Source organism: Entelurus aequoreus, linkage group LG22 (genome assembly GCF_033978785.1).
Source record: "Entelurus aequoreus isolate RoL-2023_Sb linkage group LG22, RoL_Eaeq_v1.1, whole genome shotgun sequence".
NCBI classification, from domain to species: Eukaryota; Metazoa; Chordata; class Actinopteri; order Syngnathiformes; family Syngnathidae; genus Entelurus; species Entelurus aequoreus.
The window spans coordinates 10,122,384-10,139,076 of record NC_084752.1 but is presented as its reverse complement, the minus strand read 5'-3'; the positions used below and the strand labels follow the sequence as shown (position 1 = coordinate 10,139,076).

Below are 16,693 nucleotides of genomic sequence, written 5' to 3'. Positions count from 1 at the left end.
ATTAACTCGCTGGGATATAAAGACGATATAACAAACATCAATAAACGTGGATGCATATGCAAAAGTGCAATATATTTATCTGTACAGTAATCTATTTATTTATGTCTGCACCTTATTGCTCGTTTATCCTGCATTACAACAAACTAATGCTACAAAATTTTGTTCTTATCTGTACTGTAAAGTTCAAATTTGAATGACAATAAAAGGAAGTCTAAGTTCTGTAACAATTATCTATTTTCATCTACCTGTCTGGATTGGGTTGTTTCATTTCATATAAATACCATTAAGTGTTATACATGTATTGGCCATTTGGTGGTGTGACCCGATCCAATGTTGATATCAGATATTTGGTCCGATATCAGTAAAAAAAGCAGATATCGAAAACAAGCAGACCTGCAGCGTGTTTACTTGTACAAAATAGGTCAGCCAGTTAACATCTGAATGTCCTCCATTAATCACACAATTTTGATCTTTTAATGAAGTAATTTACAATAAGTATACATGTATGTATAGGCTAGGTGCTAGCAGCTACTGTACACAACAGCTAAGCACACAAGCTAGATATACAAAATAAGTGTCCTTAATTGAACAATATTGCAGTCTAAATTTGTATCAAAATAATTATAGTTGCATTACTTGCAAACATGTCTGGATCATTGAACTTACTACGTCAAACCCTTAATTTAATGATTTTGATAGGTGTTTTCCATTCCGGCAGCACGGTGGCAGAGGGGTTAGTGCATCTGCCCCACAATACGAAGGTCCTGAGTAGTCCTGCGTTCAATCCCGGGCTCGGGATCTTTCTGTGTGGAGTTTGCATGTTCTCCCCGTGACTGCGTGGGTTCCCTCCGGGTACTCCGGCTTCCTCCCACCTCCAAAGACATGCACCTGGTGATAGGTTGATTGGCAACACTAAATAGGCCCTAGTGTGTGAATGTTGTCTGTCTATCTGTGTTGGCCCTGTGATGAGGTGGCGACTTGTCCAGGGTGTACCCCGCCTTCCGCCCGAATGCAGCTGAGATAGGCTCCAGCACCCCCCGCGACCCCGAAAGGGACAAGCGGTAGAAAATGGATGGATGGATGTTGTGATTTCCCTTCCTGGTTACATGACCCGCCCTATGTTGCCTCTGATTGGCCTAATGTCAACCAATCGTGACTCATCATAGTAAACAACTAACCAATCATGGATGTGTTTATACGTGCAAGCACGTCTTGGAAGGAGGAAGGGGAGGGGTTTAGTAGCCCGTGGAGGGGAGCGGGGGACAACAAGGAACGTAACAAATAAGCGGCGTTTAGTCATTTTAACGTGAAATTAATTATATCAATATTACGATATTTTCTTAATTCATGTCTTGTTTAAAAATATAAAAAAGATACATCGTACAAACTATCTATCGCCCACCGCTACATTGGTATCTGCCAACACTCAAAGATCCAATACCAGTATCGAATCGAAAGTGAAAAAGTTGTATCGGGACACACCAGGTTGCAATCACGGTTTATTTCTAAGTGGCCAAATACACATTGAAATGTACATCGTGTGGCAATAAATATTTTGGGCAGTAGTGGTGCTACAAGTAGTTATAGAGAACCGCCTGTCTTCCTTAAGTGAACAGAATAATCGCCAACTAAGCTACGGTAGTCTCAGGAAGCAAACCTAGCATGCATTAGCACTACATGCCAACCTGTCATTTGGCAGCAAAATATTACAGTCTGTTTCTGTTTGTGTGTGTGTGCGTACTTGTGCAAACATGCATGTATCAGACCACAACAACGAGGTAGATCAAATAAACAATTGCACCTTAAGACATACAATGACTAACTAAATCTAACAATCAAAAAAGAAAGGTTAATAGAGAAAGATGACCACATGTGCAACCACAATACAGTATTTCAGTACATGCCTTTTCAGTTGTGTTTAAAGTGCAATACAGTTACTGTATTAGTCCAAGAGATATTCATATTTCAGTGCTAGTAAGACACATTATCGAAATAATTTAGTTTGACACTTATACCTGATTGATGAGGTTACAAATTTAGAAAATCAATTGAACTGATCTGATCTGTTTTATTGATCTTTCTCACTGGCACTCATGGAGGGTGGACGCTCCCTTTCAATCTCCCTTATCTCTCCTGCTTGCTTCTTTGTTTTTGTCTTGTCTGAACTTTATTGTTGCCTCTTTTTGCACCTCTCTCTTAAATCTAAACAATGGAATTGATCAAATGGGCTCTCGACGAAATTGACAAGACTTGACGGGACTGTTGGGAGAAGAGGAGTGGCGTGTGCCTGGCGACCCTTTTGAGTCGAGGACGTTGAAGATAACTCCCTATTTGGAACTATGATAACAGGACATTTGCTGATTGGAGTAAGCATTGCTCTGGGTATCGACCAATTGGAAGATGCTGGCAGCCGTTCAAAGTACCCTAAAGCTGCCACAAACGATTGGAGGATGCTATCAGAACTGTGGGAACTCAGACTTGTGCGATTTTGAACAACATTGCCGATTTTGGCGACATACTGGTGACGCCGGCTGCTCTGATGGTGAAGTATGATTCATTTGAGAACCAGAAATAGACCATTAGGAGTGAAAGTTTACATTTATTTTCGCTCGCTCAAACACAAACAATCTAGTCTGGATTGTGGAAGTGACGTGACAAGGTGATGCTTCAAGACTTTCCCAGAGGACAGTGCAGTAAAGATGAAACAAACGTTTTCCCTGTCTTTCATGGACACACACCTGTTGTTGTTGTTGTTGTTGTTGACTTTTGTTGGACTAACTGGCTGTTATTGCGTTTGCAAGAGCACCAAGGACCAATTGTTTTTCTCTAAATTTGGCCACCCGAGTCAAAATAACTGCCCAGGCCTGCCATATCGCCATGACATAAAATGAAAGTTGTTTGTAAAAAAATAAATAAAATGTAAATGCTTTAATGTAGTTAAGTAACTTATTACATTTTATTGTAGCTTAGCTTATCTACATTTCTCTAGTGGGTAGCTTCAATGTAATAAAGTAAAATTTAAGGTAACATGATGTGTTACTTAGCTTAATACATTTTACAAGTAGCTTGTCTAACACTGCTGGTTTTATGAGAAGTCACTTTTTGACAGGAATGTGTCATGTCTTTTCACACCACATTTGTGGATGTGAAGGTTTGGGCATCCGTTAATATGTTTTTTCTGTCTCTTCTTGGGCTAATAGATTCAGACCTCGAACTTACTGCCTGGCTGACAGTGATGAGGAGTCTTCCAGTGCAGGCTCCTCAGATGAGGAAGATGCCTCTGAGCAATCAAATGAAACCAGTGGAGCAGAAGGGTGAGAAACGTTTTGTTTTTTTACTGTATTCAAGCTTGTGATATATTTTTGTTTCACATATTTGAACAAGCTGTTGCTGCACATCTTAATAATGTAATTAAGAGGCAATCACACAGGCAATAGGGATTCACTTGAGTCTGACAAAATTATGAGCAACTAACAAGTTACTTTGAAACACTCCTTGGATGGGGGGGTTACCCACATATGCGGTCCTCTCCAAGGTTTCTCATAGTCATTCACATTGACGTCCCACTGGGGTGAGTTTTCCTTGCCCGTATGTGGGCTCTGTACCGAGGATGTCATTGTGGCTTGTACAGCCCTTTGAGACACTTGTGATTTAGGGCTATATAAATAAACATTGATTGATTGATTGATGCATTCTATATTTGCAATTAGAGATGTCCGATAATATCGGCCTGCCGATATTATCGGCCGATAAATGCTTAAAAATGTAATATCGGAAATGATCGGTATCGGTTTTTTGGGGAGTTTTTTTTGTTTGTTTTTTATTAAATCAACATAAAAAACACAAGATACACTTACAATTACCGTAATTTCCGGACTATAAGCCGCACCAGCTAAATTTAGGGGAAAATACAGATTGCTCCATATATAAGCCGCACCCGACTATAAGCCGCAGGGTTTTGATGTGTAATTACCGTAGTATATAGGGGTTCCTGCTACCACGGAGGGGATTGTCGGGACAGAGATGACTGTTTGGGAACGCAAAGCGTCCCATTTATTAACAATAAATCTTTCAATCATTCAATCAAACTTTCACATCTTTGACGTGGCGAACAGCATTCGTGCAGAGTACAAATAATACAACGGTGCAAAGTAATACAAAGTGCTTGCCTGTACGTTATCAAAATAACCAGCCTACCGGTATATGAAAAGTCAGTCTTTAATCATTGTGTCATCGTCTTCCTCCTGCGTACTAAAACCACCGAAATCCTCTTCGTCTGTGTCGGAGAAGAACAGGCCGTAAATAAGCCGCACCCTTGTATAAGCCGCAGGGACCAGAACGAGGGGAAAAAGTAGCGGCTTATAGTCCGGAAATTACGGTAGTGCACCAACCCAAAAAACCTCCCTCCCCCATTTACACTCATTCACACTCATTCACACAAAAGGGTTGTTTCTTTCTGTTATAAATATTTTGGTTCCTACATTATATATCAATATATATCAATACAGTCTGCAAGGGATACAGTCAGTAAGCACACATGATTGTGCGTGCTGCTGGTCCACTAATAGTACTAACCTTTAACAGTTAATTTGACTCATTTTCATTAATTACTAGTTTCTATGTAACTGTTTTTATATTGTTTAACTTTCTTTCTTATTCAAGAATTTTTTTTTAATTTATTTATCTTATTTTATAATTTTTTTAAAAAAGGACCTTATCTTCACCATACCTGGTTGTCCAAATTAGGCATAATAATGTGTTAATTCCACAACTGTATATATCGTATCGGTTGATATCGATATCGGTAATTAAGAGTTGGACAATATCGGATATCGGCAAAAAGCCATTATCGGACATCCCTATTTGCAATGTATCTAAAATGCAGTAACCAAGTGGTAACAGGCATGTATGCGTTTAGTAATGATCTCTTCAAGCTTCTCTGCTGTTCGCTCTGTGTGTAAATTCAGGGTTTCAGCGGGGCATCAAAAAGCATTAAAAGTCATGAAATGGATTTTGCGAAAAAATAAGGCCTTAAATGGCATTAAAAAGCATTAAATGCGATGTCCAGTGACATTAAAAATGTAATACAAATGCAGGTCTTGGCCAATTGTCAATACGTCAATCCATCAAACGAATGAAAATGAACCACGACCCATCAGGAGCAAGGGTCAACTGTCTTGTCCAAGGACACAACGGACGTGACGAGGGTGGTGGAAGCCGGGGATCGAACCAGGAACCCTCAAGTTGCTGGCACTGCCGCTCTCCCAATCGAGCCACACCGTGTGACATTATCTCATGTTTTTAAAGCTTTGCCTATCGTTCCGAATCATTTTTTTAATATATTTTCTGTGTGGGGCAGCACGGTGGGGGAGGGGTTAGGGCGTCTGCCTCACAATACGAAGGTCCTGAGTTCAATCCCGGGCTGGGGATCTTTCTGTGTGGAGTTTGCATGTCCTCCCCGTGACTGCGTGGGTTCCCTCCGGCTTCCTCCCACCTCCAAAGACACGCACCTGGGGATAGGTTGATTGGCAACACTAAATGGTCCCTAGTGTGTGAATTTTGTCTGTCTATCTGTGTTGGCCCTGCGATGAGGTGGCGACTTGTCCAGGGTGTACCCCGCCTTCCGCCCGATTGTAGCTGAGATAGGCTCCAGCACCCACCGCGACTCCGAAGGGAATAAGCGGTAGGAAATGGATGGATGGATTGTCTGTGTGACGGTTTATGAGGTGACGACCTACCTTTCGCCCAAGTGCAGCGGGAAAGGTTCCAACCCCCGGCGACATCGGGAGAGACAAGCGGTAGAAAATGAATGAACTGATTGCGGATTCATCAAGTTTATTTATCAAGTAGCATTTCAGTTTACTCGTGTTTCCCACGGTGTACAGTTTTTGTGCGGTGCTCTGTGTCGCCTTGGAAATGCGCTTAGCTTTGCAGAATGCAGACTTTCTTACCTTCGATAGAAAATATGTTATGTTTCGCCAGGGTTTGTTTATCTGTTTGTTAGCAACATAACTCAAACAGTTATGGACGGATTTTGATGACATTTTCAGGAAATGTAAACCAAAAAAAAAAAGTCTCTTATCTACTGCAAACACTCACTTTCTGTTTATGGCGTTCCACACCCCCACCTTGCGGTCCCGCACTGCACAGACGATTCTAGGAGATGTAGTTCATTTTAGACCCGGCAGATAAAACTGCACTCGGCAAGTATTCGTTTGACAGTCACACGCCACGACATTATTGTGAAGACTTTGAAACCGCAACACCACGGTGTCTACAGTACCTTTACATCCCTAGTATGTGTTGTGATTTTACTCCAATGTTTTGATAAATACAGTTTGGTTGGAGGCCACAAACCCAGCAAGATCATGCGCTTTGTCGACAAGATTGCCAAGTCCAAATACTTCCAGAAAGCCACAGAGACAGAGTTCATCAAAAAGAAGATGGAGGTGGTCTCCAATACACCACTTCTCCTCACTGTTGAAGTACAAGAACTCCAAGGAACACTTGCTGTCAATATACCACCCCCACCAACTGACAGGATTTGGTACGTGTTTTCCTGACCTATAAGTACCGTCTTGTCCTGGAAAAATACACAAACACAGTGTAATCTAGTCTAGTCTTACTCTGTCTTCATGAAGTAAATAATAACGCTGTACAAATAACTTGTATGACATCCATTTTGTTTTTCAGGTATGGCTTTAGGAAGCCCCCTCACTTGGAACTGAAGGCACGACCTAAACTGGGAGAAAGAGAAGTCACTCTGGCTCATGTCACTGACTGGATCGAGAAAAAACTGGACCAAGAGTTTCAGGTACGGATCAGCACTATTTTAAATTAGAACAATAAATTACTTTCAGACAGACATATGCAATACTCAGTGGAACCTTTAAAATGAAATGCCCTTGAAATTGTACAATTAACTGTAACTCTAAGGTTGATCATTTCGATGTCAGTAAGCACAACCAGAATTATTCTGTACATTAGGCGCACCGGGTTATAAGGCACACTGTCAATTTTTGAGAAAATGAAAGGATTTTAAGTGCGCCTTATAGCAGTCTTTTTCAACCACCGTGCACACACACTAGTGTGCCGTGAGATATTGTCTGGTGTGCCGTGAGAGATGATGTCATTTCACCTAATTGGGTAAAAAAAATGTTTGCAAACCAGTAACTATAATCCGCAAATAAGGTGCCGTGTCTTTGCTGTCTAGAGCTCGGCAGAGTAACCGTGTAATACTCTTCCATATCAGTAGGTGGCAGCAGGTAGCTAATTGCTTTGTAGATGTCGGGAACATGGTTTGTCGTGATCACAACATGCGGGAGGCAGCGTGCAGGTAAAAAAGTATCTAATGCTTAAACCAAAAATAAACAAAAGGCGAGTGCCGCTAAGAAAAGGCATTGAAGCTTAGGGATGGCTATGCAAAACGAAACTAAAACTGAACTGGCTGCAAAGTAAACAAAAACAGAATGCTGGACGACAGCAAAGACTTACAGCGTGTGGAGCAGCAGACGGCGTCCACAAAGTATATCCGTACATGACATGACAATCAACAACAAAATAGAGAACACTACACACAGGAAAACAGCAAAAAAAACTCAAAATAAGTCACGGCGTGATGTGACAGGTGGTGACAGTACACCTACTTTGAGAGAAGAGCTATAGTGATGCATGGTTGGTTATGGTTTGACTTTATATCCAACAATTGCGAGAACGACTTTTTACCGTCAATATCGGCTGCTGAGTTTCATTTTTTTATGTTATCTGCTAGTGGTGTGCCTCGGGATTTGTCCAATTAAAAAAAATGTGCCTTGGCTCAAAAAAGGTTGAAAAACACTGCCTTATAATTTGAAAAATACGGTAGTTTGGCACATTTGCAAACACTGCCCAGGAATCTAAGCAACCGGTTCTCGATTTCCATCTCTACTTGTATTAAAGTTAAAGTACCAATGATTGTCACACGCACACTAGGTGTGGTGAAATTTGTCTTCTGCATTTGACTCATCCCCTTGTTCACCCCCTGGGAGGTGAGGGGAGCAGTGGGCAGCAGCAGTGCCGTGCCCGGGAATCATTTTTGGTGATTTAACCCCCTATTCCAACCCTTGATGCTGAGTGCCAAGCAGGGAGGTAATGGGTCCCATTTTTATAGTCTTTGGTATGACTCGGCCGGGGTTTGAACTCACAACCTACCGCTCTCAGGGCGGACACTCTACCCATTAGGCCACTGAGTAGGCAATTCAGAACAATGAAAAACCAAGAGCATTGTCTGTGCAGTTAAAAAATATGTCATTACATCAACAGTTTGACCCTAGAATTGATTATTTTCCAGTTCCGCATTTCCTGTAGTAGGAATTATTACCAGTTATGAGAAAATGGGAGGCCTATTGGCATCCAACAGCAAATTGCATCTGACCCTATAGGTTCCACAATTAAGTCTGCCCATCCACTGATCACATGGCTGTTTTTCTGCTTCCCCTCAGAAAGTTTTCGTCATGCCAAACATGGACGATGTGTGGCTGACCCTCATGCATTCAGCCATGGACCAACGCACTGTGGTTTGACCGTTAGCTCGGCCCACAAGTCACCCACAGCCTTACCGCACCAGCTCGCCACAAAGAACGTCTGTTTCCCAAAATGGACGTTGGAGCCAAAGTGTGTCAATGAACAACATAAATATAGGCCAATATAAGAGGTAATTAAATAAGGTACTCAAGGAGACACTAAAGAGAATGTATAATCTGCTGCTCTAGTCTAACCATTGTCATAACAGTATAACTCAATTAATTATGAAGGATGTAAATACAAGGGCTTGGTGTTACCTTGTGGGCGATTCATGAAGTGCATTACGTCCTGCGGTCAAGGAAGCATTAGCTAGAAACCTTAAGGCCTGCACATAACACAACTCTGCTGAGGCCGCAGAAAGCGAGAGCACGGCAGGTGTTGAGGGTTACTAATATGTACGCAGGTAAAAGCTTCGGTTGTTGATGATCAGTATTCATAACTGAATCCATGTTTGTATGGAAATGATGCTCAAAAGCACATTAGTTACAAATAGTATAATTTATTATTACGTACATTCCATACACATACCAGTCCCTCCAGGAATTTGCCATGTTGCGATTAGCACAAATTCAACCAATGTCCGCGAATGATGCGTAGCTTCGTCCATTATTCTAATATCCCCGCACATTTTTGAAAATCAAATTTGTCTCTGAGCGGCACTCATGCGCAAATCAGCTGTCTAATAAAACGTATGTTTGTCTTTGGTGGAGGCACAACAACATATAACAATAAATCAACCTTTATTGATCAAACTACAATATTTCTCCGACTCCTGCGTAGCTAAGACCTACTTTTTATTCCTGTGTCTACAGCACTAAGCCTTTTGAGTAATGTACAGTACAGGCCAAAAATTTGGACACACCTCCTGTTTCAATGTGTTTTCTTTATTTTCATGACTATTTACATTGTAGATTGTCACTGAAAGCATCAAAACTATGAATGAACACGTGGAGTTATGTACTTAACAAAAAAGGTGAAGTAACTGAAAACATGGTTAATATTCTAGTTCCTTCAAAATTGCCCCTTGCTATGATTACTTTTTCGCACACTCTTGGCATTCTCTCGATGAGCTTCATGAGGCAGTCACCTGAAATGGTTTTCACTTCACAGGTGTGCTTGAAGCTCAATCGAGAGAATGCCAAGAGTGTGCAAAGCAGTAATCAGAGCAAAGGGTGGCTATTTTGAAGAAACTAGAATACAAAACATATTTTCAGTTATTTCTCCTTTTTTTTTGTTAAGTACATAACTCCACATGTGTTCATTCATAGTTTTGATGCCTTCAGTGACAATCTACAACGTAAATAGTCATGAAAATAAAGAAAACACATTGAATGAGAAGGTGTGTCCAAACTTTTGGCCTGAACAGTATATAAAAAATATGTCATTGTTTACATGTATTAATACATTAATTTAACATTTATTTTTTCAGGCTGATGTAATTAAGAACAGATTCTCTTTTGAAATGCTGACCTAGTAAAGAGGCAGCATTTACATGATGCTAATCTCTCATTACCAACAAAGGTAAACTCAAACTCAAACTCAAGGTTACTGCTATAAATGGCACTCAATAGGTCACAAAGACTCTTAACTTAAATGTGTTGGAACATGCTTTCATTTTTAAGATGAACAAACACTTTTGAGGCATGAAACATACACGGAGAATGTCTGGAACCTGTGGACAGCAGTGCAGACAGCGGCCAATAAGGAAGCCTTTGCTGGCGTTTCTGTCTGTATTTATGAATAATTATTACTATCAATAAATATAAACAATTAAAAAACAGTAATTTGACAACGAGCTCTGAGTATGTGCTTTTACTCCCACATAGTGTCTACTTATAAGCTTGTGCGGTGTAAAACATCAATACAGTACCGTATTTAGTTTTCACATTTTTATTGAAATCCTTAAGTTTACAAGGAACACTTGAAACATTGATGACAAATTCATTCAATTGAACTGAAAATGAATAAGCCTGCATCACAACTTTTGTTTCTGAAAAAGCTGCTGAAAATGTTGCTATTTTAGGCCGCAACAATCACAAAAGAAGCCAGACAAATCCTGTAGGGACTGACATTACAGTGCAGGCCAAAAGTTTGGACACACCTTCTCATTCCATGCGTGTTCTTTACTTTCATGACTATTTACATTGTAGATTGTCACTGAAGGCATCAAAACTATGAATGAACACATGTGGAGTTATGTACTTAACAGAAAATGTTGAAATAACTGAAAACATGTTTTATATTCTAGTTTCTTCAAAATAGCCACCCTTTGCTCTGATTAATTTTTCGCACACTCTTGGCATTCTCTCGATGAGCTTCAAGAGGCAGTCACCTGAAATGGTTTTCACGTCACAGGTGTCATAGTTTTGATGCCTCCAGTGACCATCTACAAGGTAAATAGTCTTGAAAATAGAGAAAACGCATTCATATAAAAAGGCGTGTCCAGACTTTTGGCCTGTTCTGTACGTGAACACACTTAAGTGCAATGATAGAAGTGCTGCAATGACTAATGAATGAAATGTATAAAGCAATCATAAACAACTGTTGAGAACTGATGAATGGGATGTATGTTTGGATGGTTCTGGTTATTGAATGTATCGTATGAACAATTTCTGCCTATTTACAGTTTAATATGGGTATGCAAATTGCTGCACAAAGTGATGAATGAGATTTTTCCTTTTAATATTCTTGCGGTAAACACATAAACAACATGCAACTGTAATTCTTCCCCCAAACATGCTTGCAATGAACCGTAATGGCCTTTACTTGTTTTGAACAAAGATCGAACGCCAATACGATGATGAACCTTTAGATGTTGCTACTGTATACTTGTCCATATTTGTATGATGCCAAGGTACATAAGGCAAAGCCTCGCTTACAAAGGATTATATTTTGGAACGGTCATACTTCTAATGGTAACAAGCCAAAGACTTCGAACTTGTCTGGGTGTAAACAAACCAAAGTCCTGAATGGGCGATCACAAGGGGCCACTCTTGTCTCTACGGTACACGTTCATGATAATGTGATGTGCTAATTACAATCTACTGCTACAATGTTCCATTGTTTACAGGAATAATACAACCTTTTGGGAAGGATTCTAATGTGCTGGAACACAATAGATCTTTTGATTTGATTGTGTTTCCCAATAAGCCTTAGCATATTGTTAAGTGTTTTTTACAGCTTGTATTTTTGTCTACTTTGGAATAGATCGAGGACTTTTTCGGGCAAATGAAGATCGCGTCATGATTCATATAAATTGTCTTATGTCAATTATTACTTGCGTTACAAATGTGCAATTTTAAGGCCAAAGTAAGTGATTGTGTATCTGCCTTATTTGTGGTCAAAATAAAACTCAATCAATGAATGTGTTTGCTTGAAGCAAGTCTTCATTTATACAACTTGTTGTCCCCTTTTCTGAAATAAGATACAGGATTTTAAGAAAAAGGACAAGCCTTGAAGGGGTACTTAGATCATCCATCCATCCATTTTCTACCGCTTATTCCCTTTGGGGTGGCGGGGGGCGCTGGAGCCTATCTCAGCTACAATCGGGTGGAAGGCGGGGTTCACCCTGGACAAGTCGCCACCTCATCGCAGGTACTTAGATCAGGCCTGGGCAATTATTTTGACTCTGGGGGGGCAAATTTAGAGAAAACATGTGTCTGGGGGGCGGTATATCTTATCTATGTATATGTACACTACCGTTCAAAAGTTTGGGGTCACATTGAAATGTCCTTATTTTTTAAGGAAAAGCACTGTACTTTTCAATGAAGATAACTTTAAACTAGTCTTAACTTTAAAGAAATACACTCTATACATTGCTAATGTGGTAAATGACTATTCTAGCTGCAAATGTCTGGTTTTTGGTGCAATATCTACATAGGTGTGTTGAGGCCCATTTCCAGCAACTATCCCTCCAGTGTTCTAATGGTACAATGTGTTTGCTCATTGGCTCAGAAGGCTAATTGATGATTAGAAAACCCTTGTGCAATCATGTTCACACATCTGAAAACAGTTTAGCTCGTTACAGAAGCTACAAAACTGACCTTCCTTTGAGCAGATTGAGTTTCTGGAGCATCACATTTGTGGGGTCAATTAACGCTCAAAATGGCCAGAAAAAGAGAACTTTCATCTGAAACTCGACAGTCTATTCTTGTTCTTAGAAATGAAGGCTATTCCACAAAATTGTTTGGGTGACCCCAAACTTTTGAACGGTAGTGTATACACTGCAAAAACTGAAATCTAAGTAAGATTAAATATTTCAAATAAGGGTGATATTTGCTTATTTTCTGTCTGATAAGATAATTCTTCTCACGAAGCAGATTTTATGTTGGAGTGTTTTACTTGTTTTAAGTGTTTTGGTCCTAAATGATCTCAGTAAGATATTACAGCTTGTTGCTGAGATTTTATGACCTATATTGAGTAAAACATGCTTGAAACTAGAATATCAACTGTTGCAAAGCTGTGTCATCAACACTCACAAGTATAAAACTGCTTTTTCAAAGTAAGAATTTCTTATTTCAAGCATGAAATAAAAAAAATCATGACTGACCCAATTGTGTCTCATATTAAAACAAATGACAGCCAAATGGACTTTGCTGTTTTATTTTCAATGAAACAATAGAAAATACGTACTCATATAGTAGTACAGTAAACTGACAGTTAATATTTAAACATTTAACATGTGACATTTCAAACTATTTTGAACAGAAATAGTTCATGCACATTCAGGTAAATTATTCAAAATTACAATTAAAAAAAATTTGGCTGGGGGCCGGGCTTTGTATATATATATATATATATATATATATATATATATATATATATATATATATATATATATATATATATATATATTCCTCGCGCACTAATTGACTGAAAGAGCACGCACTTGGCGCGATGATGTCATGTTGTCGATGGGAAAATGCATTTTTAGACCATATGATTTGCCTGAGCGGCTAGGAGACCCCGAGAGTAACAAGCGGTTGCCTTGTTGCCTTTCATTAAGAACAATAAACTAGTTTTTAGTATAAGTTTGCTGGTTTCAAGAAATGTAAGGCCAAGCGCATATCATTATGTCAAGATAATGGCACTAGCATTTACTTCATTTAAGAATTTTTCTCAACATTGAGAAAAAAGGTCTCATATTTGTTTTTTCTATCAAGAAAAGTGCACTTGTTATTAGTGAGAATATACTTATTTTAAGGTATTTTTGGGTTCATTGAGGTTAGCTAATTTTACTTGTTTTGGAAAGTCTTGACAAGCCAAATTTTCTTGTTCTATTGGCAGATAATTTTCCTTAGTTAAAGTAAAATACCCCTAATTTTTTTTTTCTTCTTGTTTTTGAACACTGACTTTTTGCAATGTATGTACACTACCGTTCAAAAGTTTGGGGTCACCCAAACAATTTTGTGGAATAGCCTTCATTTCTAAGAACAAGAATAGACTGTCGAGTTTCAGATGAAAGTTCTCTTTTTCTGGCCATTTTGAACGTTTAATTGACCCCACAGATGTGATGCTCCAGAAACTCAATGTGCTCAAAAGAAGGTCAGTTGTGTAGCTTCTGTAACGAGCTAAACTGTTTTCAGATGTGTGAACATGATTGCACAAGGGTTTTCTAATCATCAATTAGCCTTCTGAGCCAATGAGCAAACACATTGTACCATTAGAACACTGGAGTGATAGTTGCTGGAAATGGGCCTCTATACACCTATGTAGATATTGCACCAAAAACCAGACATTTGCAGCTAGAATAGTCATTTACCACATTATCAATGTATAGAGTGTATTTCTTTAAAGTTAAGACTAGTTTAAAGTTATCTTCATTGAAAAAAACAGTGATTTAAGGACATTTCAATGTGACCCCAAACTTTTGAACGGTAGTGTATATGTACATGAAAAAGACGTTGCTCCAAAACCGGTATGTACCTTTCAGCATTAATGGTGTTAGATCAAAGGTCGCCATACAGGTGGTAATCTTCTTCCTGGAGCCATATTGGGATGGGGTGAGTATATTTAGTTTATTTATTTATTTAGAAAACACTGATATAACTGTGCTAAAAATTGAAAACTGTGTACTTTTTTAAATTTTCATCAGTTGGACTTTTGACGTAGCATTTGTAGAGCTTATTTTTCTTATTAATTGCCTTCATTATGCCCTTAGTGCGCCACGCATTTTGCACTTTATCGTTTTTGATATTCTTTTCTCGTATCATTGTATTAACGCTAATAGTTATTTCATTGATAAAAGCATCATAGGCCTCTTCCAAAGTTAATTCCACCTTTTGTGCCTAAGGTTTTCAGATAATTTAAGTATCTTTATGATGATACTCTTACTTTCCTCTTGGAAGTAAGTTTACTATGTTGATCCCCACACTTTATTTCAAGATCGATAAAGAGAATCATAGGAAAGTGATCAGAAATGTCTGACAGTATTACACCTGAATCAGAGCCAGCATTTAGTATAATATTGTCAATGAGGGATTTTGAGGTTTCTGTCTCTCTGGTACTGTCTATGTTATTATTGTAAGGGAAAACGACGAAGAATAACGACAATTTAAAAAAATAAATTTTTCATGTCATAATTTTCAGCTAAATTAATGTTTAAATCACCAAGAATAAAACAATTATGATTGAATAAATCAAGCAATTTGGCCAAAAAACTATTTGGGTCCGAATCTGGAGGTCGATATATTATAACTATGGTTATATTTTTCTTATTTTTGACATATACTTCTATAAATAAGGCATCTGATAAACCATCAATATATAGGTCATCATGGATGGTCACAGAGTATTTTGAGTGTACATACAATACAGGCCAAAAGTTTGGACATACCTCCTCATTCAATGCGTTTTGTTTATTTCCATGACTATTTACATTGTGGATTGTCACTGAAGGCATCACAACTATGAATGAACACATGTGGAGTTATGTACTTAACAAAAAAAAGGGGAAATAACTGAAAACATGATTTATATTCTAGTTTCTTCAAAATAGCCACCCTCTGCTCTGATTACTGCTTTGCACACTCTTAGCTTGAAGCTCATGGAGAGAATGCCAAGAGTGTGCAAAGCAGTAATCAGAGTCCAAGTCGTGGGCGTCGCTGCTGTTTGTGCAAGGGGCGTCCATGAACTGGCCACTGCGTGAGCCGCTTGCGGGCGCCTGATGGCCAGCTGGAAGACGCGGAGGCGACGATACCGGAGACAGACGCTGGCAATGCCGTGGGACGGCCCGCCGGAGGCGAGGAAACTGGCAACATAGACGAAGAAGCTGGCGACGCCGTCTGTCTGCGTTGGAGGAGCCAGATCAGCAGGCGGCTGGGCCGTCGGCGTGGGAGGAGCCAGAGGAGCAGGCGGCTGGGCCGTCGGCGTGGGAGGAGCCAGAGGAGCAGGCGGCTGGGCCGTCGGCGTGGGAGGAGCCAGAGCACGTGTCTGCAGGCCCACCGGGGTTCCTGGTGGCGTCTGCAGGCCGACTACCAAACAGGATTGTTCCTCAATCTCCAGCTCCCTCAGCACCCTCTGGTACCAATCATCCATCCACGCTGCGCTGTACTTCTCTGGAGGGTCCGCTGTACGATGCGGCGCTAGAGCAGGAAGTGGAACCGAAACCAACAGCGCCCCCGTTGGTGGAGAGGCAGGCAGCAACCTCGGTGGAAGGAGCTCTGCTTTCCCCGCTGCCACACCACCAGCAACACACAGACGGTGTACAGGGTTACAGAACAGGAACGCTGAAGGGTCGCCACAAGGCGCCCCGTAAAAGATGGGGAAAAGGTAAACGCTGGGGGAGGATGAGTAAAAAAAAAATGCAATCTAGACTGGGCTCCTAAGGGGGCCCAGTCTGGAGTGGGAAAAAACCTCCATAGCAAAGCACATATACATATTGCAACATCTCGAGACTTGCAACAGAGGGGAGGGAGTGGGGGCTACGGTGGCAGGCTGCAGCTCTTCAGGCGCTGCCCAGCCATCCATCACCACTACAGGACTGTCTCATAAAATTAGAATATTGTGATAAAGTTCTTTATTTTCTGTAATGCAATTAAAAAAACAAAAATGTCATACATTCTCGATATATTACACATCAACTGAAATATTGCAAGCCTTTTATTATTTTAATATTGCTGATTATGGCATA

The 16,693-nt window shown here is 40.0% G+C and overlaps 1 protein-coding gene across 2 annotated transcripts in view; it reads left to right on the top strand.

Annotated features, from left to right (window-relative positions):
• The window catches only part of LOC133639221 (testis-expressed protein 2-like), a 42,569-nt gene extending 33,094 nt beyond the window's left edge, over window positions 1-9,475 (top strand). For both annotated transcript variants that reach the window (XM_062032379.1, XM_062032380.1), the window contains exons 10-13: window positions 3,201-3,314; window positions 6,338-6,547; window positions 6,694-6,814; window positions 8,481-9,475. In XM_062032379.1, coding sequence (XP_061888363.1) covers window positions 3,201-3,314; window positions 6,338-6,547; window positions 6,694-6,814; window positions 8,481-8,561 — 526 coding nt within the window. In that variant the 3' untranslated portion in view covers window positions 8,562-9,475. The remainder of the gene's footprint in view (window positions 1-3,200; window positions 3,315-6,337; window positions 6,548-6,693; window positions 6,815-8,480) is intronic.
• Window positions 9,476-16,693: the final 7,218 nt, after the last annotated feature.